General features: G+C 45.0%; 1 protein-coding gene across 1 annotated transcript in view; it reads left to right on the top strand.

The window, feature by feature from the left end:
• Nucleotides 1-21,383, top strand: part of adgrv1 (adhesion G protein-coupled receptor V1) — a gene marked incomplete at both ends in the record, with an annotated part of 129,106 nt that overhangs the window by 54,205 nt on the left and 53,518 nt on the right. The window contains 33 exons of the mRNA XM_083905111.1: nucleotides 1-24; nucleotides 603-858; nucleotides 1,966-2,168; nucleotides 2,400-2,576; nucleotides 2,875-3,060; nucleotides 3,143-3,322; nucleotides 4,820-4,984; nucleotides 5,258-5,378; nucleotides 5,472-5,595; nucleotides 5,687-5,825; nucleotides 5,936-6,121; nucleotides 6,633-6,868; nucleotides 6,977-7,125; nucleotides 7,225-7,423; nucleotides 7,504-7,723; nucleotides 7,852-8,091; nucleotides 8,173-8,322; nucleotides 8,965-9,185; nucleotides 9,273-9,552; nucleotides 9,683-9,826; nucleotides 10,291-10,462; nucleotides 10,884-11,016; nucleotides 11,101-11,675; nucleotides 13,117-13,380; nucleotides 13,634-13,751; nucleotides 13,846-14,017; nucleotides 14,216-14,458; nucleotides 15,933-16,346; nucleotides 17,042-17,214; nucleotides 17,315-17,561; nucleotides 18,215-18,354; nucleotides 19,183-19,343; nucleotides 20,300-20,400. The exon at nucleotides 1-24 is cut by the window's left edge and continues 123 nt beyond it. Coding sequence (XP_083761237.1) covers nucleotides 1-24; nucleotides 603-858; nucleotides 1,966-2,168; nucleotides 2,400-2,576; nucleotides 2,875-3,060; nucleotides 3,143-3,322; nucleotides 4,820-4,984; nucleotides 5,258-5,378; nucleotides 5,472-5,595; nucleotides 5,687-5,825; nucleotides 5,936-6,121; nucleotides 6,633-6,868; nucleotides 6,977-7,125; nucleotides 7,225-7,423; nucleotides 7,504-7,723; nucleotides 7,852-8,091; nucleotides 8,173-8,322; nucleotides 8,965-9,185; nucleotides 9,273-9,552; nucleotides 9,683-9,826; nucleotides 10,291-10,462; nucleotides 10,884-11,016; nucleotides 11,101-11,675; nucleotides 13,117-13,380; nucleotides 13,634-13,751; nucleotides 13,846-14,017; nucleotides 14,216-14,458; nucleotides 15,933-16,346; nucleotides 17,042-17,214; nucleotides 17,315-17,561; nucleotides 18,215-18,354; nucleotides 19,183-19,343; nucleotides 20,300-20,400 — 6,513 coding nt within the window. The remainder of the gene's footprint in view (nucleotides 25-602; nucleotides 859-1,965; nucleotides 2,169-2,399; nucleotides 2,577-2,874; nucleotides 3,061-3,142; nucleotides 3,323-4,819; nucleotides 4,985-5,257; nucleotides 5,379-5,471; nucleotides 5,596-5,686; nucleotides 5,826-5,935; nucleotides 6,122-6,632; nucleotides 6,869-6,976; nucleotides 7,126-7,224; nucleotides 7,424-7,503; nucleotides 7,724-7,851; nucleotides 8,092-8,172; nucleotides 8,323-8,964; nucleotides 9,186-9,272; nucleotides 9,553-9,682; nucleotides 9,827-10,290; nucleotides 10,463-10,883; nucleotides 11,017-11,100; nucleotides 11,676-13,116; nucleotides 13,381-13,633; nucleotides 13,752-13,845; nucleotides 14,018-14,215; nucleotides 14,459-15,932; nucleotides 16,347-17,041; nucleotides 17,215-17,314; nucleotides 17,562-18,214; nucleotides 18,355-19,182; nucleotides 19,344-20,299; nucleotides 20,401-21,383) is intronic.

Raw genomic sequence — 21,383 nt, 5'->3', positions numbered from 1 at the left:
GATATTTACCCCACCTCAGGAGTGGTGAGTTCACCTTTATATACATGAAAAAGGTCCAGTGTGTAACTTTTAAAGAGAGTTTAATGGCAGAAATTTAATATTCTACCCATAAGTATATTTTAATTTAATTTAATTATATTATGTTATATAAAAATAAATACATTAACATTTAATTAAGTAATTAAAAAAAAAAAAAAATTAATTTAATTTTAATTTAATTTTAATAAATACATAAATTAAATTAAATATGGAGGCTACGGCAGCCTGAATGGACAAACTAATGTGTTTGCATTTTAGAGCGGAAGCTTGATTCACAAGCGGAGAAGAATGGCTCCGCCCACATAAACTTAGAGTATAAATAAAAATGGACGTCGTCTTTTGTCAAAGTCAGGAAGTAGGACGGAAGTAGTAGCTAGCCACCAGGGGGAGACTCTACTAGAAGTCTATCGGGAAAATAACCTATTTTATTTTTTGATCTGCAAATATCACTGTTCTTATACAAAGACAAAAAAATCATCCAGGAATAAGGAGGAAAAAAGCAAGTTCAACATGTAATGATGATGTGTTAGAAAGTAAAAATGTCATATATTCGTCCCTCTCAGGTAACGTTCTCAGAGGAGCAGTCACTGGCCATCATCTCTCTGGCTGTGATAGCCGACGGTCTCCCAGAGCCCAGGGAGAACGTCACCATCACCCTCATGGACGTCACCACCGTGGGGCTGCAGGACCTGCGGCAGGCTGCCGTCATTGACCAGCAGAGGGCGCAAGCTCTGCTCGCCATCCTGCCCAACGGCTCTCCGTACGGCGTGATCGGATGGCATCTGGACTCGCAGTTTACGCTCGCACAGGAACCGCAGAGTAAGACATTTTTCTGTGGAAAGGAACTGGATGAACGATGACTTTGTTTGTAAATGTGGGTTTTTACTGGGTTACACTGTTCTCGTGTCTCATGAGTTCATGTAACCTGTTATGTTTATGCACACTCACATTGTTTGGTTTCCTTTTTTGGGGGTAAAATTACCCCTAATACCAGTTTATTTTTATTGAATTTTTTTCACATGAGGTTTCTTACAGAGAGGTTTACTGTAATCGCAGAGTGAGATTTACTGTAAAAGGGATCTGCCGTGATTTCCAGGACGTGGAGAATTGAGAGTCTCTCTTAATCTGTGGATTGGAACCTTGCCCAGAGAGTCAGGGGAGTGAGAGGGGGTTGAGTAATGTAGCCACGCGTTTTCCCTTTAAAGCTGCAGTGCGTAACTTTCAGGTGACTCTGCCTTTGTTTGGTGTTTGTGAACAGAAACAACGTAGCTCTGCTAAGTCATAGTATTTAATAGTGCTGGGCGCGCTAACGGCGTCAACGTTGACGCACGTTAACGCGTGTTGCGTTTTCATGACGACTGACTGGAAAAAGACGCGTTTGACGTCATGTTGACGTGACTCCCGATTGTTAAAATGAGTCTTTAAAGTAACGCTACACTTTAAAAACAGAGGCACACATAAGCAGTACACCGGTACGCTAGTTGTTTGTAGCACGGCTCTTTTCGTTTAATAAACAGACCGTTCCAGTTCGACTGTAGGCACGCTAACAGGCGCTAAAGGAGCTAACGGAGCTAACTGGTAAACAGTGCCTGGACTCCGGTGCCGCGGCACGTAAACATGACGTAGCACATGTCTTTTTCTAGTCAGTCGTCATGGAAACACATCGTGCGTTAACCTAGTGCCAAGCACTAGTATTTAACCTAACTGGGGGAGCGTTTGTGTGTATACAGAAGCAGCTCTGGGGTGGGCGGGGACAAAAAGCATTTTTGCCATCAAACAACTGAACCACCAGGGTTTTTTTGTTGCAAATTTTTGTACATCCAAGCAACACTAAAAGAAAACACAGCTAGCGGATGTCCTGTTTTTTGAGTTATGCTAATGCTAACCTCTTAATTAATTTTGTTATCCATTTCTTCCAACCTGCAGAGACTCCAGTCAATGTGACTCTGTCCATCGTGAGAGAACAGGGTTCTTCGGGTGATGTCGCGGTCCATTACCAGACCAGGGAAGCGCTGCACCAGCCTCCGTCAAACCAAGCCACAGCTGGAGAGGACTACGTCGCCAAAGACGACACGGTCGTCATGATCGACGGCGCCACAGTGGCCATCGTCACCGTCACAATCCTGCCAGTGAGCATGGGATGTTGGGTAACGGAGTGACGTGGATTATAGAAAAGTTGTTGTGGAAAAAGATCAGGACCAAAGAGTGTAAGAATTAGGGTGATCTTATAACGTGTCTCAGACGATTCCATTTGAGGGCTTATCAGGAAACTACGGTGGCCACATTTAGACAAAAAAACCCTAGGTCTGTACACATGTAGGATTGTATTCTGAAATGTGTGTGTGTGTGTGTTTTCTCAGGATGACTTCCCCGAGCTGGCGGAGAGTTTCCTGGTGAACATCACTGGCGTGGAGTTGGTCTCAGGCTCAGCGGGAGCCGGGCAGCCCAGTGTGAAGAGACACGGAATGGAAGTGGCAGAGGTCACCGTTCAGGAGAACGACGACCCTCGAGGGATTCTGCAGTTTAATGTTTCTGAGGTGAACAGCACGGGTGTCGTCTATTGAGCTATATTGATGTTTGTGATCAGTGTAGGTGCTGTGAATCCGTCTTTAGCTTTGATTTGAGCATTGGTTTCTTCTCTTCTGTTGTTTTTGTTGCTATGTGACCGAAATAAACAATAATTCTAACTCCTATAACACATTTTAACGAGACATAATAGCACTTTGTGTGAATATTTTTGCCTCTGTAAACTTTCTTTCTGTTGCTCTTTTCAAAACAAAAGCTGTAAAATGCTCATCAATCATTTTCACACTCTTTCTAAATTACGTGCTCCAGGATATGCGTGACCGTGTGGTGCTGGCTCATGAGATCCCTCCCCCTGACAACGTCCTGTCTCTGTCTGTGGTGCGACTCGCCGGTACGACCGGGAGACTCGTCGTCTACTGGGACGCTCAGCCGATCACTGCCGATCACAGCGACTTCACGCCCTCGTCTGGAAACGTCACCTTTCAGGACGGACAGGTACCGAAAGAGGATCCATACTGAAAAATCTGTTTTACCTCATGTTCCTTCATATGTTTTTTTTTTTTTTGTCTTTCTTTAGAATGAAGCCAGCCTCGTCATCACCATTCTGGACGACGACGACGTGGAGACGGTGGAGACGTTCGGCGTGAATTTGCTGCGCGTGGTCGGTGGAGCTCGACTCGGTGAAGCGACCTCAGTGACCGTCAGCATCCAGGCCAACGACTCACCCCTGGGACGGTTTGGATTCAAGGAATTGGAGGTAAATCCTGACTATTATCCTAAGTCAAAGAGGTTATTTTTGGCCAAAATATTACTAATATCTGGTAATGGGGAAGATAAATGAGCACAGATTGTAGAGGAAATCTACAAAATGAAAAAGATGACACACCGTTTAAAGCGGAACTAGACCTGAAGTTCCTATTATCGCTGTTTTTTTGGTGTGTATCTGCGTCATTACCTTGTTTATGAAGCCCTGACGGTTCGAAACAAACAGTTCAGCCACTGCTGAGAACGCTGTGTTTTATTGTAATCTCGGGGCTCAAAGAGATCACTGAAAATCCCGTAATAGTTACGTAAGCAGCGGTTCTCCTGAACAACCGATCGTCCTGCTCCGGGCACTAGTCCGGGCACTAGTCCGGGCACATCCGGTTACGTACATTGAACCGCAGAAGAAGAATAACGTCGGTTGTGGAGGTGTTTCACGAGCGACAGTGTCTTCTGACTCTGGGTCTGACTCCGGTTCAAAGTCATAAAAGGGACTGCGGCGGGGAGTCGTGAAGAAGCTATTTTTAAACACTGTTAAAACAATGTTTTGATAATGAGGAGCAGTGCATCCGCCGTTCCAGAGGGGGGCGCTGCGCTTCTGAGAACGGATGTGCTAGATAGTACTGGCCAATCACAAGACTCTGTCTTCTGGGGGTGAAAGTTCACTCTGAAATCTCGCAGCAGAAAAACACTGTCAGAAAAGAGGATTTCTATCGGCTAGTTCACAGCAACTAGGAGGTTTTTGACCATAAAAACAAGTTAATATATGTAAGTAGACCTCCATAACTAACATATATGTGCAACAGGACCACTCTATGTGACCTTTAAGACTTACAGGAAGCTCAGTTTGAAGAAAAATTTATAAAATATTCATGACAAGAACAGCAACGAAGAGCACAGGATTTCTTTTATTTATTTATTTATTTATTTATTTATTTATGTTGGTTTTACACCTGTATAAAGGGAAAACTTTCAATAAAAAACTAAAGTGTCAAAAAGAACGTGTTTTTGGCGGTTATAAAAGAAAATCACAGCATCGTCGGCGTACAGTGTGATTTTCTGCTGATGAGTATCCAAAAATGGCTTGACTGATGATTTAAAAGTAACACAAATTGTGGACTGCGTGTTACATTTTCAAAAGGTTTCGGGAAACAATTGACACTTATTAGTTCCTGCCCCCTTTTTCACCAACACAATACATTAGCAATATGAACAAATAAACAAATATCTCTCTTTCATGCTCTTTCAGCAGCACGGGTCAAAAATAATAGGACACATTTATATGAGCTTTTCTGGGGATGTGGTTTGTGGCCCGAGGAAGAAATTATAAAAAATTTTAGAGTTTACATCCATGTTAAAGGTCAACAATTGTGTTAATTCCGCGTTTTTCCGTATGATTCCACTCATGTACCCTCACCTCTCCACCAGGTCATCTGTAGTCAACACTCTTCCTGTGTCTTACACTTAATCGTGTCACTCGTGTCCGTCTAAGGTTACCGTCAGTGAGCCGGAGTTCGCGGACGACCCCGCTGCCGCGGCAACGCTCGCGGTGGAGCGCAGCGCGGGAGGTGAAGGCGCCGTGACGCTGATGTGGCAGCTGGAAGATCGGGCCGCAGATGACCTCTCACCTTTCAACGGAACTCTGGTGTTCACTGAGGTGCGGTGTGAAATTGAATTAGTGTAACATTTAAGACTAATAGGTTTATTGGCAGAAATTGAATAAATTACCCTTAAGTGTGTTTGTACACGTGCATAATCACTTTGGTTTTCATAGCCTTAGAATAAGTCCTTTAAGGCTCAGTCCCATTTCACAACCTACCCTACCCATCCAATCTGCAGGTTCAAATATAGTATGGTTTTATTTTATCTCTGTCTAAAAGTAAAAGTTTCTCGATTTAAATCCTGCCGTACTTTTTTTCACTCCGTACAGACCGAGACGATGAAGACGTTTGTGATTCGAGCCCTCGCCGACTCGGTCCTGGAAGGAGACGAGCGTTTCACTGTGCGACTGTTTCCTGCTGCGAGCGGCGCCGTCATCGACCCTTTAAATGGTCAGTATTCACGTCTGTGGGAGTGGGAAACTTTAATGACAAATATAATATTCCTTCTCACTTCTTACTCTCTGTCTGTTATGTTCTGTTCAGACGTGGTCACCGTCACCATCACGGCAGACAAGGCCGCGCTCGGGATTATCGGGGTTGCGGAGTCGTCCAGGAACGTCGTCATCGGAGAACCTCAGGGAGATTACAACGGCAGCGCTGTCGTCTAGTGAGTAGCTTAACAACTAAACTTTACTTTACACTTTATTTAGTTAAAAAATGTCATATACAATTATGTATATTATATGTGTGTTGTCCAGTCTCGTGCGAGGACCGGGTGTGTTTGGAGAAATCCAGGTCTTCTGGAACATCACTCCGGCCGCGGCCTCGGAGTTTGAGTCCATTTCCGGCACCGTGACCATGAGAGACAGACAGTCGTCTGCCACCATCGTTCTGAAGGTACCGAGTGATGTAGAGTGTATGGATCTTTAAAAAATGAAATGATATTTAAAGTAAATATGTGACATTTTGCAAGTTATGTTGATTAGATTTATCCGTTTTGGTTTCAGGCCCTGGATGATGAACTTCCCGAGGAGCGTCGCGAGTACCAGCTGACGCTGACCTCTGCTACTTCAGGACTAGAGATAAGTCCAACAGCCAGACATGCCAGGGTCATTATGGCGGCCAGCGACAATCCCTTTGGCCTGTTCTCCCTCGCCGAGCATCAGCTCACGGCAACAGAGGAGGAAGGAACGGTGAGGTCTTCAAAGTATTTTAGCTACAAATGCCAAATTCAGGTCTTCTATGTTTTCCACACATTTAATCTTTATTTATACTCAAAAATAAAGAAACTACAACTACAACTACAGGTGAGAAGTTTTTAAGGTCATTTTTTTTAACCTGCAAAAATGGAAATATTTACTATATTTATTATACTTTGTAATATTTATTGCAAAACTAAACAACATCAGTATGGAACAATTAACTGTTAATCAGTTAATTTAAGCTTATTTACTCTCTCAATCCTGTAAATACTTCCCGACTGCCCTCAATCTCATTGCTGTGAGAATATATATATATTTTTTTTTATTGTGACAAACTCAAAAAGGCTTTGTGGCGACTGCTGTGGTGCTTTGGCGCCCCCCAGTGGCAGTTTGGGAACTCTGTTCAGTATAAAATAGCAGATGATGATGACATTTGAGGTTGTGTGTGCAAACCAAACCACTTGATAAACATAAATAAATAGCTTTGGCTTAATTTCCTCAGGTGAACGTGACGGTCACTCGCTCCTCAGGCAGTCTGGGCAGTGTTTGGGTGACGTACGCTTCCTCCGGTGACTCGGCGCTCAGCGGCGCGGACTTTGCTCCGGCGTCGGGACGACTCCTCTTCAGCCCAGGTCAGAGGTCACAGCAGGTCACGCTGCGCATCGAGGACGACAGTCTTCCGGAGGAGCCCGAGACGTTCTTCTTCAACATCACTGAAGTGGAGTTAGTCAATGTCAGGTAAAAGAACACAGGACAGGAGGACCTCACAGTACAGGCGATGCAAAGCACTTCTGGTAAAAAGTGTGTGACAGTGACACTGATTCTGTGTCTCCCTCTGGTGGTCAGTGCTGTGGACTACACAGTGAGAGAGTCGGGCCTGCAGCTGGACCAGCCTCCAGCTTTAGGCAACATTTCCTCTCTTGCTGTGGTCATACTGGAGAACGACAACGTAGAGGGAATCCTGGAGTTCAGGCAGGACTACGTCGCTGTTACAGGTACGAAATAAAAACATAAGTGAGACAACATAAATGTGATCTATTTGACACAGAGATTATTTACCCAATATTTTCCCCTGTGGATTGTTTCCCCCTCAGTTGAGGAGGACGTGGGCACCGTGTCGGTCCCTGTGGTGAGAAGCGTTGGCACGTATGGACGCGTCTCGGCTCAGTTCATTTCCAGAGGCTTGAGCGCGACACATGGCCTCGACTACATCGTGAACAACGGCTCTGTGATGTTCGTCCACGGCCAGAACATCAGCTTTATTAACGTCACCGTCATCGATGACCTCGACAGGTAACGGGATGAAATAAAAACACTCCATAATGAGTTCAGATGTTTGCCTAATTTCACTGAAAAAACTGTCTCGTCTCCAGTGAAAACGCCGAGATTTTTGAGCTCCTGCTGACCGCAGCGACGGGAGGAGCAGTCCTGGGCTCGCAGAGCGTTGCCACGGTAACCATCTCCAAGAGCGACTCTTTAAGCGGCTTGGTCCGTTTCCTGAACGAGACCCGGATCGCGGTGGCGAACCCGAACTCCACTCTCAAACTCAGTCTCGTCTTGGAGCGAGTGGGAGGCCTGGTGGGCGACGCCACGGTAAGAAACAACAACACCGACGTCTTTATAAAAAGAAAATCAGAGCATCGTCGGCGTACAGTGTGATTTTCTGCTGATGAATATCCAAAAATGTCTTGACTGGTGATTTAAAAGTTACCTGTTGACAGGTGGCCTGGATCATCCGCGGTCCAAACAGCAACGAGGTTCTCCCTCCAGTCAACACCGACATCAGGGAGCCGGTGAACGGCTCCTTCTTCTTTGCGGATGGAGATGAAGGCACGCACGCCATCGATCTGCGGATTCTCCCACACGGAGAGGTGGAGGTGGAGGAGACGTTCGTTATCGAGCTCAGCATTCTGTCTGGGGACACGGATGTCGACCCTCAGGCTGGTTCCGTCACGCTGAAGGTACGACACGTAACGGTGTCGATTTGTGAATCTGATAACGAACCTCAGCGTCTGACTCATTCCCCACTCTTCGTCTCCCAGATAGAAAAGTTTGGCGACCCAAATGGTATAGTCCAGTTCACTCCGGATGCTCTTCAGGACCGAGTCTACAACGAGTCCACGGAAGCAGAGGGTCCATTCAACGTTTCCCTGTCAATAACGCGACGAGAGGGAGTCATGGGTAACGTCACGGTGAGCTTACATCAGTGAATAATTTTCTAGTTTTAGAATAATAAGTAAATGTTGTACACTGTTGTACAGAATAAGGGTCCCAAGAGGGTCTATCTACAAGGGCTGAGGTTCTACCTGGAACCATTTGCTTGAGAAAAACCCTTTTCTAAAGAAAGGGTTCTTGGTAACACTAATGGTTCCAGTAAGAACCGTTTTGATCCAGAGAACCCTTTAAATCTCCTGAATAAAGGATTTTAAAAGGGTTCTTGGCGGAACCCTCCAAAAGGGTTCCAGGTGGAACCTTTATAAAAAGTTTCTACCTGGGGCCAAAAAAGGGTTCTCATATGAGGACAAGCCGAAGAACCTTATATGGTTCTATTTAGCAGTTTTATTTCTAAGTAATTAGTAATAATGCAATATTTATTGCGATGTGATTCACACCTGATTCAAATGATCAGGCTTCTGCAGAGCTGAAAATTCTAATCAGGTGTGTTGGTGCAAGGAAACTTCTAAAACATGCAGGGCAGTGGGTCCCCAGGACCAGGATTGAAGAACCCAGCTCTAGATCTCACTTATCTCCACTCTCCTGGAGAACACAGTTCCATCCCATCAGTGTTCAATAATTTAATGTGTAAATAAATAACCACCGTGTTTTCACCTCAGGTTCATTGGCAGATACAGAGCGACTCTGATATCGCAGGAGACTTCCTTGTCTCCGCTGGCTCGGTGGTTATTCTGGAAGGCCAGCGTGACGGGGAAATCAACCTCAGCCTGATGCCCGACACGGTCCCAGAGCTGGAGGAACTCTACACTGTCCTGCTCACAGCGGTGGACGGCGGTGCCACGCTGGACGCCAACGCAGACCTCATCAGAGTCCACATCAGGTTCGTCATTGAATGAAGTTCAAAAACCTAATTTTAACCTCACATCAAACACCACATTAACATTGATTTTAATCATCTCACCCTCAGGGTTCCTGCTAACGATGAACCTCACGGCGTCTTCTCGCTGAATCCCGAGCGGCAGGCCGTAGAGGTCGTCGAGGCCGGGTCAAATGTCACCAGATATCTGGTGATGAACGTGACGCGATCCGCCGGCCTGTTTGGCAACGTGAGCGTGGGCTATAAAATCAGCGGAGGAATCGATGAGGCGATGGACATTGACGAGATACTGGGAGGACGAGCTCGGGGGAGACTGCTCCTGATGGAAGGAGAGACCTTCAGGACTCTCACTGTGGCCATCAGCAGCCAGGTGAGAACGTGGACACTTACTGACGCAAAATGAGACGCTTAAATGAATGAATACAGAACGACCTTTTAGAAACTTACCAACTTTAAATAGTTTTTTAGCACTTATTTGTTCTCCTGCTTCTCCCTTGAAGGTGTTTTTGTCAGCGGGTGAGAGCTTCACCGCAGAGCTCACAGATGTTAAACCTGTCAGCCCCGTCCTCGGCACGGTGCCGCGCCTTCTCCGCGAGGCCAGCGTTGCTATGGTGACTGTGCCTGAAGAAGCTGCCAGCTCAGAGGTGAGCTGTTGTTTTTTTTTTTTTTTTATTATTGTGATGTATGATTTATTCCTGCAGGAGAAACTCGAGCTCTCTCTGATGCTTCACTCACAGACATGATGTTGGTATGATTATGGTTGTTTTTATGTATTCGCTTACATTTTACCGACCTGAATTAACACACACACTCAAACTATCTTCACCGTGGTGTTTCTGAGGAGGAAGGTAAACCCACAAAACAGACTTTGAATCATACATCACTTCAAAAAGGACTCGAGGTGCATTCAAGGACCCCGGTAAATGTCATCACTTCTACGGGGTCCACTCTAGAGGGTGTTGTAGTTAAACGTGCGGCTTTGGGAAAACGTACACGAAACTCATCACTTCTACAAACACACATGCTGCCCCCTTGTGGTAATGCACCACAAAGTTGTATTCACCCATTATTTTTCTTCTTTTTTTTTTCCTCGACTTGTGTGGCACAGGTCGGCTTTGCCTCTGTGGCTCTGCAGGTTTCAAGCTTAGAGACGGGGACGTGCGAGGCAGTCGTGACGCGAACGGGGCTCTTTGGAGAAATCGCAGTCGAGTGGAAAGCTGGGTTTCCCTCGGGACAAACTTTGGCGGGCTTCAGAGACGGAGACGTGGACCCGAGCTCAGGTAATGAATGACGGCCGAATGACGGCCGAATGACGGATTCATTCATGTCTGAAACGACCTGTAGATAGCTGGCCACTGATGAAGACTCACTCTGATTGTTAAAGCTTTGTGTAGCTTAAGTTTTTGTCTCTTTGCAGGGATCTGGTCAATAATGTCTAACTAAAATGTTTTCTTTGTACTTTCACACCAATTTTCTGTGTTTGCTCACATTTCTCACACGGGTAAAGTGAGTAAAACACAATCGGCAACAACTTTTTCAAAAACAAACAACTTTTATGTTCTTGCTATATTTAGATGCTCTTTTCTTACCAAAGTCTTGCAACTAGGATATGAGGCTAATGCCAAACAGACTCACAACTCTCTTCTCTCTCTACATCCAGCTCTTCTAACTATTAATAATGTGTTTCTTTCTTTTATCAAGGCTCGCTGACCCTGGCCCATGGAGAAAGGAATAAATCCATATCTCTCACAGCCATTGCTGACGCTTTAGAGCCAACGTCGTACGCTCTTCACCTCACAGCTGCCACATCCAGCGCCGGTGCTGTCAAGCTCAGGTAGAAAGTGGACCTTTAACTAGTGAATACTGTATAATATAATAATATAATATAATAACGCCTGATGTCCTTTTCCCTTCACAGGTCAGGCTTCACCACAGCAGAGGTCGAGCCTCTGGGGATCTACCAGTTTGCCCCCGATTCTCGCCAACTCGTCATCGCAGAAGACATCCAGACGATAACACTGTACGTCCAGAGACTCTACGGTTCTCGTGGCAACACCACGCGCCTCACCTACGAGACGATAACGGGCAGCGCGACAGCAGGAGACGACTTCCTTCCACAGCCGGACGGCCGCTTGTTCTTCGACTCGCCTCGCCAGACCAACGCTTCGTTCCAGCTGTCCATACTCGACGACTCGCTCTCAGAGCCGGACGAGTACTTTCACGTCAACCTCACCGACGTTCAAGTCCTCAGTCCGGACGCGGCTTGGACGGAGCTCTCTCCTCGACTCAACGCTCAACAAAGCGTGGCCACGGTCACCATCCTGGCCAGCGACGTGACCGGGGGAGTTTTGAGCATCGGACCTGGACTCGTTCAAGTAGCGGAGGACAAAGACGACGAGGAGGCGACGGATCAGGAGCGGAGGGTGGTTCTGAGGGTGCGCAGGTCGGACAGTGTGGACGGGGATGTGAGGGTGTGGGTCCAAGCGTATGGAGGTGTGTATTTGGGTTTAGTTCAACCTTTATTTGACAGGACAAAGTAATTGTATTGGGTACGTTAACGCACATTTAAGGCCACATTATACTTCTCCGACTGCGTATGCGTTATCCGTCTGCGTCACCACGGAGACGCCTCGAGCATTTATACTTCTGCGTCGTGGTGACGGACACTCGCTGCAATTTCCCGCCCGATCAGTTGGGGTCGCTGCGCAAGGTTGTTGTGCTTCTGGCTACAGTGAGCAATGGCGTCCGAGAAAGAAAGAGAGCGAAAGACTGTTGTTGAAACAGTGGCCGTTTCTCACTTTTCTGTGTCACGGAACGCAGTTTTAAGATAATTTGAGGCGAGAAATTGGCCATTAAGGGTCTAAACATGTGCTGTGTGTGTATAGATATGACGTATTTATAGTTCGGCAGCGGCGTTATCGGCGGGGATCAGCTCCGCCTCTGTCAGGACGCCCGGAGCGCACTGAGAGCCGGCACAGAGCAGCTTAGCTCAGCCTGTCCTGAGGACCAATCGCAGCTCTTGCCGTCTCCGTAGTCCCTTGACGGAGTGACGGACACTTAAAAATATTCCGTGCACCCGGAGACGACGGAGAGGCTCTTCGACAGTCTCTGCGTCGACGCAGAGTCTCTACGTAGCCTACGCAGAGCACTTTACGCAGAAGTATAAATTGGGCTTAACGCATGACGCGTTTCCAATGCGACTGACCGGGAAAAGACGCGCATAACGCCATGTTTACGTGACTCCCGATTTATTAAAATGAGTCTCTAAAGTAACTTTAAAAACAGAGGCACACATACGCAGTAAACAGGTACGCTGGTTATTTGTAGCTTAATAAACAGACCGCTCCAGTTTGTCTGTAGGTGCGCTAATGGTGCTAAAGGAGCTAACGTAGCTAACACAGCTAACTGGTAAACGGTGCCCGAACTCCAGTGCCGTGGCACGTAAACATGATGTCACACTCGTCTTTTTCTGGTCAGTCGTCATGGAAACGCGGCATTTGTCAATGCGCATTGACATTGACGCCATTAACACCGTTAACGTGCCTAGCACTATCTATTTGTTAAATACTAACTTTACAACTGTTTTACAGGTTTAAACACACGTTGTGTTAAGTTTACAAATGTTTACTTAAGTGGTTTCCATGGTTACTAAGTACGCCTTTAGCGTGACTGTTTCTCATACAACACCTCAGTGCTCACACATCCAGTCGTGGTTTTAGCACAAAACCGTTAGCCACGACTCGTCCTTGCTAGCAAAGACTAGCAAATACTTTTGGTGTTTTCTCCTATTATGCCCAATCATGATACACTCACTTTCCAAAACAGCTCAACAAACAACTATATAATATAATATTTAATAAGATAACTTTCCAATCCTACATTTTGAGAAAGTGTTTGCACTTTGTGAACCAAACACACTTCTTGTTTTGTCCAGACGGAAGCACAAAACCTCCTCCATTCACACCGGAACCCGCTGAGACGCTCGCAAAGGAGCAGGAGGACTTCCGCCTGGTGTCCACTGTCGTGTCTCTGCAGGCCGGTCAGAATGAGACGGAGGTCGTCCTCCTCATCCTGGACGACGCGGAGCCCGAGGGACAGGAAGTGTTCTTCGTCTACCTCAGCGATCCAGAGGGAGGAGCACAAATCACAGATGGTCCGTATGACGGCTTTGGGGCTTTCGCCAAGATCACCATCCTCGGTAAGATGATTAAAAAAAGAGTTATGTGTTCAGGATGGAAAAAAAAATGCAGTATCTATATTTATTGCTATATATACTTTCATATCACTCATTTTATCCTAGTTTCTTTAGGTTCTAATCATCTGTTTTTTGCTAATGCCTCTTGTTTAGTCTCCATCTGTTGTTTTCAGCAGATTATTTCAGAGATTATTGCTCAGATAGGACTGATTGCAAAGGTATTTATTATTTCCTTCTCTCCCTCTGTCCACACCAGGAAGTGACTTCCATAACGGTATTATAGGATTTAGTTTGGATTCTTTGACGGGCCAAGTGCTGGATGAAGATTCACAGAACAGAACGGCCGTTCTCTTCCTGCAGAGGCAAGAAAACAGGTAATAATAAGAAAACCTGGAAATAATTGAATATTCTATCTCTGCAACCACGTTGTTTATTTCTAATTTTTGCTCTCTTTCTTCTTACGCTCAGAGCGTTCGAGAACGTGCAGGTGTTTTGGAGAGCCACGTTCAGCGGGGCAACTCCGACTCTAGCCAACAACGGAGTGAATCTGACCACGCAGCTGTTGCACACTTCAGGAACTGTGGTGTGCAGGAGAGGAGAGATTATATGTGCTTTTACTCTGGAGGTCCTGGAGGATGAGGTGAGAGAAATGCAGCCACTGCTGTTCTTAGTTTTTATCATTTTAACATTTCCCTATTTGCAGTAAAGCAATTGCGTGTATACCGTATATAGTACATGTACATCCATATGTGACATCTTCAAATAAGCTCTCTGTTTTTTCACACATGAAAACAAGATAAAACAACATAGTAATGGATGTTCCTCTTCGTTGCCGTAGGAGCCCGAGTCCCAGACGTGGTTCTTGGTGGAGATCTATCAGGTCGGGGCTGGAGCCGCCATCAACACGACCGTTCGCTTCGCCAACGTCACTTTGGCGGAGAGCGACGACCCGCGGGGCGTCGTCTACTTCGCCCCGGGCCACAGACTTCCTGTCGCCACGCTGACGACCACGAAACTCAGCCTGCAGGTCGTCAGGCAGGCGAGCACCGGTTCAACCATGTCTGTGCAATACCGCGTTCTGGTGAGTTTAGTTACACACACACACGAATAGAGCTTATTTTCGCCATCGATCAATCTGTCGATTATTTTCTCGGTTAATCGTTTGGACCATACAATTTGAGAAGGATCTTTTTCGAATGTCTTGTTTTGTCCACAAACCAAAATTATTCACGTTTAATGATTTCTTTGTTATGTGGAGCAAAGGAACGAAGAAAATATTCACATTTAAGAAGCTAAAAGAATCAGAAATCTTGTTTTTAATCATGAAAAACGCTTCAAATCGATTATCAAAATAGTTGACGATTCATTTAGTAATTGATTAATAATCGAAACACAGATGGTTTTCTCTGAGCTGTCATTCTGAATAACCGGGAATAATATTTACCATTAAGTCCATGGGCGTTCATAACCATTTAGTCGCTAAAATTAGATTTCCTCCCCCATCACACACACACACACACACACACACACATAACACCATTAGTCGTGACCTCCATAGCAACCACTGATGTTTATCTGTGCGTCTGACCTGCTTTTTGTTGTCATGAGTTTGAGCAGGAGCTGATCTAATCAGGCTGTTTCACAACAACACTGTCATTATATATAGATGGAAAAATCCCCCGCGACCGACGACCTGCGGCTTTGTCCTTATTCAATATGAACAGTCTTATTTAACAGTGATATTGTCTGTATGTATATTTGAACAAAAGTCATGCATCACTGACACCAAACCTCTCTCATCTCATCTCATGGCCACTCTAGCTTTTCTTTGAGGTATTGAGATGAATCATAACTTGGCTTTTCGTCCAGCTCCGGGGGGCATTATACTGTATGTCCGCTGGCACACTATGCTTTTTGATATTGGAGATCAAAGTGAGAAAGTGTCTCTTACTCACTTCACTGAGAATCAAAAAAAAAAAAAAAAACCCTCACAATGACTCGAGGGCCAGGTGATCTGCTTTCAAGCTTCAGAGCTTCAACGTGATGCAAGAATAAGGAGAGTAAAAGTTTATTTTACTCGTGAGAACTCAAACGTCCTTATCGCAGAGTGCAATTTGAAATATGCTCATAGCTATAAAATGATTAAATATAGAAATAATTATAGTGTAATTGGTGATGATATGATATGAATGATAATAATAAGGATAATAGCCTTGAAACTGGATCTGGATCCTGCAGCCTGCAAGATGAGGATACAGAGGGAGAGAGAGAGGGGAAAGGAAGGAAAGACACAAACTAGGGAGAGAAAGAACATGGTTAATGACATGTAATGAAGTCATGAGTGTGAGTGTTTGCACCACAGGAATTCCCCCAGCAGTCCAGGTCTATAGCAGCGATACTATAGAGATGGTCCAGGTTTCCTTGATCCGGCTCTTATTACAATTAACGAACTGACTTCTCATCCTTTTGATGCAAAATAATGTTGATTACAATAATAACTTCACTTTAATTAACATTCACCACAAAAATGTCTTTGTTTTGTTTCTCCTCTCCAGGAGCTTGACAGAAAACAGGTTCTGGGTCCTTTTGTAATCCACGCTGCCAAAGCAGGCGTCGACTTCCCCGAACAGCAAGGTCGTATAACCTTCGACGTGGGTCGCCGCAACGCGTCGCTGGACGTTTACCTCACGCCTGACCTCGCCTCCTCGTCGTCGTCACCGCCGCCGAAGCGCTTCCAGGTGGAGCTCTACAACGCCACGGGGGGCGCCAGAGTGCACCCTCGGTACGGGCTGGCGAACGTGACGGTGGTGTCGAACGCGGCGAGCGCAGCTGTGTGGGTCGTACTGGAGCAGCTGCATCAGCCGCTACGCCCGGATGTTTTGAACCAGGCGTTGCAAGAGCTGATCGGGAAAGTCAGTGAAGCTCTGACGCGTGAGCAGATGACCGCTGTGCTAGAAGCTCTGGAGAAGGTAATAATAATTCATTCATTCATTCATTATTTTTTTTTTTTTTTTAATTCATTATTCATCTATGTATGTATGTATTTATTTATGTTTTTTTTATTAATTAATGTATTTATTTATTTATTTATTTAGTCATTCATTCATGTATTTATTTATTTATATTTTAATTAATTCATTCATTCATTCATTTATTTATTTAGTAATTCATTTATTCATTCATCCATTCATGTATTTATTTATTTATATTTTAATTCATTTATTCATTCATTTATTCATCCATTCATTCATTTATTTATTAATATTTATTTTTTTATTATATATTTATTTATATTTAGTTGTTCTAAAGAAGCAAATATCCATCCATCCGTTTCAGCTGTTGTTGTTTTTAAAGTGCTTTATAAATAAAGTTGGATTTGATTGGATGATAATCATATATATTATTATTATCATTATATACGACATAAATATATCCAGGCACTAGCTTGGTAATAAGAATAATTACCGTATGTCAGGGGTTCTTGTGATATCTTCATATTGAAATGTCTGTCAATCAAAATTGATCATTACTATTTATAAAGCTGAAAATCATCTTCCCTTTTTGCCTTTTTTAGAGTCACCATATCAGGTGTTTGTCAGCGACAGATTTCTGCTGATTCTCTCACTCGCTCCATCGCTCTGTCTTTGTCTCTGTGCTGACTCAGGTGCTCGAAGAAGCCGAGACGACGCCTTTGCACGAGCGCGGCCGCAATCTAACCGGCGAGCTGCTGTGCGCTCTGGCCGACCCCGGCCGAGCCGACACCCGAGGCCTCGGCTACCTCGCTGACGTGGCCGAGCGATTCGCTTTCTCCCTGCTCGCACGCAGCGAGTGTGAGATGTGAGTGTCGATGTCCCCCCCTCGTTCAAATTTCAACATCTCCTCGTCTGTCGTCTTTGACAGAATGATAAATTGGCTTCTTTTTGCGCGATGTCTCCAGCAGGGGCGCCGTCCTGGAAACATGTCCACACATGACCATCTCGGCCTTCCGGTGGTACCCGACGCAGATCAACGGCTACAAATTCAGGGGCCGCAACGGCGATTTCTTCCAGCTTCCGGATTCGCTGTTGCCGGTACCTGCAGGACTGACGGCCGACTGTGGAAACCTCAGTCAGATTCAACTCACCGAGTTTAGAACCGAGCACTGGTTTGTCAGCAATGACACAGCCAGTGCTCTAAATGGAAAGGTAGAGTTTTTTTCTTCACTTACTGGAACAAACACTTCAGATTTTACTGTGATGTTTATATAGAAACACACAAAAAGAGCCGTACAATAGCGATTCTGGAGAAACGAATAACTCCACTCGTCATGAAACAAAAACACTCACAGCTTCAAAGATTTCAAAACTGTGCAAATAATAATGTCCAAAGCTAAAAACAAACTATTACATAAGCGTATCCAAACATGGGAAAACAACATGACCTTTGATGAATCAGCCTGTTCAACAAGCTCTTGATACAAACTCACTCTAAATATCACTGTGTTGCAGTCAAATTAAAGAACGGTGAACATAATAAACTGAAAACCCGCACTTTTTTATAATCGTTTACGGATTTGATTGATTAATTCATGATAAACAAAGCCAAAATTACTTTAAATTTAAGTTTGAAGACAATAACTTCACATTATTTCCTTCGTCATGCTACTGATTAATCTCGCCTTTTAATTTCTAATTTTATAATGACTTGTCTTTTAATTTGTCAAAAAAAAAAAAAAAAAATCATTTTAATCCAGTATTTCATTAGCAACCTGCAGGTGGCAGTGTTGCCTCAACACAAACTCCACATTTGTCGTTTCATAAAAACCCCCCACAGCTGAACTCTGCTCTTCTGTTTCCAGGTATTTTCCGTCAGCCTCGCGGACACAAGGTCACGACCCCTGGAGGACGGTAGTGAGGTGGTGTATCGCATCCACAGCCCGGGTCAGCAGGTCAAACCCGGCCGCTCTCTGTGTCTGCTGTGGAACCAGACGACTGCCAGGTAACTCACAGCACAGACACACCTGTGTTTATTCTTACTCTCTAACACACTGTTAATACGCAGTGTGTTGGAGTAAGAATCTTTAAAGTCAATAACACTTTTATATGGTAACAGCAATACTTCACAGATCTGGAAGAGTGATAAAAAGTCAGGATTTTATTCATGAAGCTCTTTTAAAATAAGTGCAAAGCATAAAAAGGGACATACTCAAGGACAGAAACAAGACAATGCAATGGCAAAAATAATATTTTATAATCATATAAACGCTAAAAAATGATGACATCACATGAAGGCAAGTGTCTAAGAACTGGTTCTGTGAGCTTTATCTCTTCAGGTACTGTACGTCAGTTGGCCCTGACAGTAAAAACATGACTTCCTTTCACTTCTTTAGATCCTCATCTCTTGAGCAGATAACACTTCCCCACTTGAGGATATGCGAGCTGCCTGCATAGCTTCGTATACCAGATCCAAATGAGCTTTAAATATGATCGGGTAAAAAATCGGGTCTAAAATGCAGTGGAAAGACTGTATGAACGGTGCTCGAGTAAAGTAATAAAGTGATTGAACTGAACTGAGCACAAAGGAAAGCAGTGCTAAGAACATGTTGGCAAAATACAGTATATGATAAGTAAGACTTAAACTCTTCTCTTTGCTTTTGTCACAAGGTTCAAGTTCATAAACAAAGCTATTTATACACCACACCTGTGGTTACTTCACGGCCTCCACAACAACAACTTCAAGGCTGTTTTCACACCTAGCAATTCAGTAAAAATACTATTTTCCTCACCTGTGTCAAAATAACAGTGTCTTATCTCTTCGTCTTCACAGCTGGTCATCAGACGGTCCGTACTGCAGGGTCGTGAAAGAGGCCGGGAACTATGTGGAATGTGCCTGCTCCCACTTGTCCGTCTACACGGCCTACGCGGAGTTCATCACCCTCGCCTCCTACAACGAAGCGTTCTATGCCTCTGGGTTTATCTGCATCTCAGGTACAAAAGTACAAAGCGCACAACCCTGACGGTCGGTCCGGAACGACGACCAGATGTGCCGCTGCCTCGGATTAGCGTCAGCACTTCCGTACTTTGCGGATTATCAACCAAGCACGTACAGTACGTTCGGCGCTTGCCTGAGAGGAAGACGCTTTTAATTCCATCTGAATCACATGCGTGCGGTGGAAGTGTCAACTAAAATGCTTCCTGTTCACTTTGAATGGAGCCGTGTTCTGAGCGCTGAGCTGCATTGTGCGCCCGTTGCTTCCTTTTGTACGGGTCAGAAGTTGAGAAAAGTTCAACTCGGACAAGGTTGTTCTCTCTGTTGTTCGGTGTTTTTGACCTTTAAAGTGCACGCACTTCAAATCACCATCACTTTAGCAACATTAGCAACTCTTGCTACATGGGGGACCGTATCTATGTTCCCCGGGTCCTATGTTCCCCGCTTTGTATGTGACCGGGGAACATAGGACCCTTTCTCTAACCCTAACCCTAACCCTACCCTTTTTTTTAAAAAAAAGGGTCCCATGTTCCCTTGTCACATACAAAGTGGGGAACATAGGACCTTTTTTGGGAAAACGGGGAACATAGGACCCGGGGAACATAGGTACGACAGGGATAGCCATGGCAAACGCTGCTCTACTAGTCACTATTAGCTAGATCTAGGACCAAGTGTCAGGTCCGCGCACCGTCAAACGTTAAAACGATGCATACGTGTGAGTCTATCGTTACCAGCAGATGGCAATAGTCTGTAATTATCTTTGAAAAGGGGAAACTGGAAGACATTTTTGAGTATATGGCGCATATTAACTGCAGCATTTGTTCAGACACTCGGGCCTTTCTTTGTGGTACAGTTTCGCCTGTATTCCTAAATAGCCACTGCTAATTCCTGTGAATATTTATAAAAAATATGTATTATTACTAATAATAAAAGAGTCTTTCATGTCTTCTCACAGGCTTCGCGTTGGCCATCATATCGCACGTGCTGTGTTCCCGTTTCCCCATGTTCACTGCCAAACTGCTCACTCACATGATGGTGAGCTGCCTCGGAACGCAGGTAATTTTTCATTTCTGTTTGCTGTGAACCCTTTTTTCCTGTTCTATAGTGCTTCAGTATATCAACCACAGTGAACGCAAAGACACACAAATCAATGCTAATGAAGGCAGAGACCTCAGTATTCCCCTCACATTCCCTCTCTCTCTCTCTATGGACTCAAATGCAGATGGATAGAGAACCTTTGGAAACTATGATAGAGGCATCCATCTCAGTTGCCCACACGCAGTAACACTCTCACTGTGTATAATTAATAACAGAGACAGAAAAGAGCATTTATATTAGTTTATATTCAATATTTTTAACACACACACGCATACACACTTACCCAATCTGACTGAACCAGCAGACATGTCGCCGCTATGTTCGTGGAAATTTGCAGTAGTTTGCGGGCCCGTGGCGCGTCCTGACAACGCAACCATGCCCCCCGCACCCTCGCCCATTAAAAAAACGCAAGCTGTCACATTAGCCGTTAGACCCCGCCGCGCGTGTGTGCATGAATGAGTGCGGGACTGGTAATTTTCCACTGGTGTCCCCTCTCCTCAGTTGACAAACACGAACCCCTACTAAAGCAGACCGTCGTCGGGGACGAACCACCTCGGGCTCGGCCGGTTTATGGCCCGGACAGAGCCCCTGAACCTTAGACTGTTCTGGGTGGAAAATTCCGTCCTGTTCTGTTTCCTTTGTTGATGTTCGAGGCCTTCTTTTTTTTTCACCCCCCTTCGGTTTTGCACGTGTCTGAGATTGTGATGTAGATCTCTTTGGCTTTCTCGTCAAAGGCCAGTTTGACGGAGGCCCGCTTGGATTCCGCGTTCACAAACGTTGAAAGTTGAGCAGCGTGTGCTTATGCCCGGCATTAAGATGTCATTTGGAGATGATGATTGCACTCCCGGTGCAGGATGTGCGGAATGAAAATAGACCATTTGACGTCATCGTCTCAGCTCTGCCGTGTGTTTTTCCGTCCCTAAATCTGAGATCGGACTGCT

This window comes from Microchirus variegatus, assembly GCF_963457635.1.
Source record: "Microchirus variegatus genome assembly, chromosome: 18".
In the NCBI taxonomy this organism is placed as follows: Eukaryota; Metazoa; Chordata; class Actinopteri; order Pleuronectiformes; family Soleidae; genus Microchirus; species Microchirus variegatus.
This window is presented reverse-complemented; position numbering and strand designations above follow the sequence as displayed.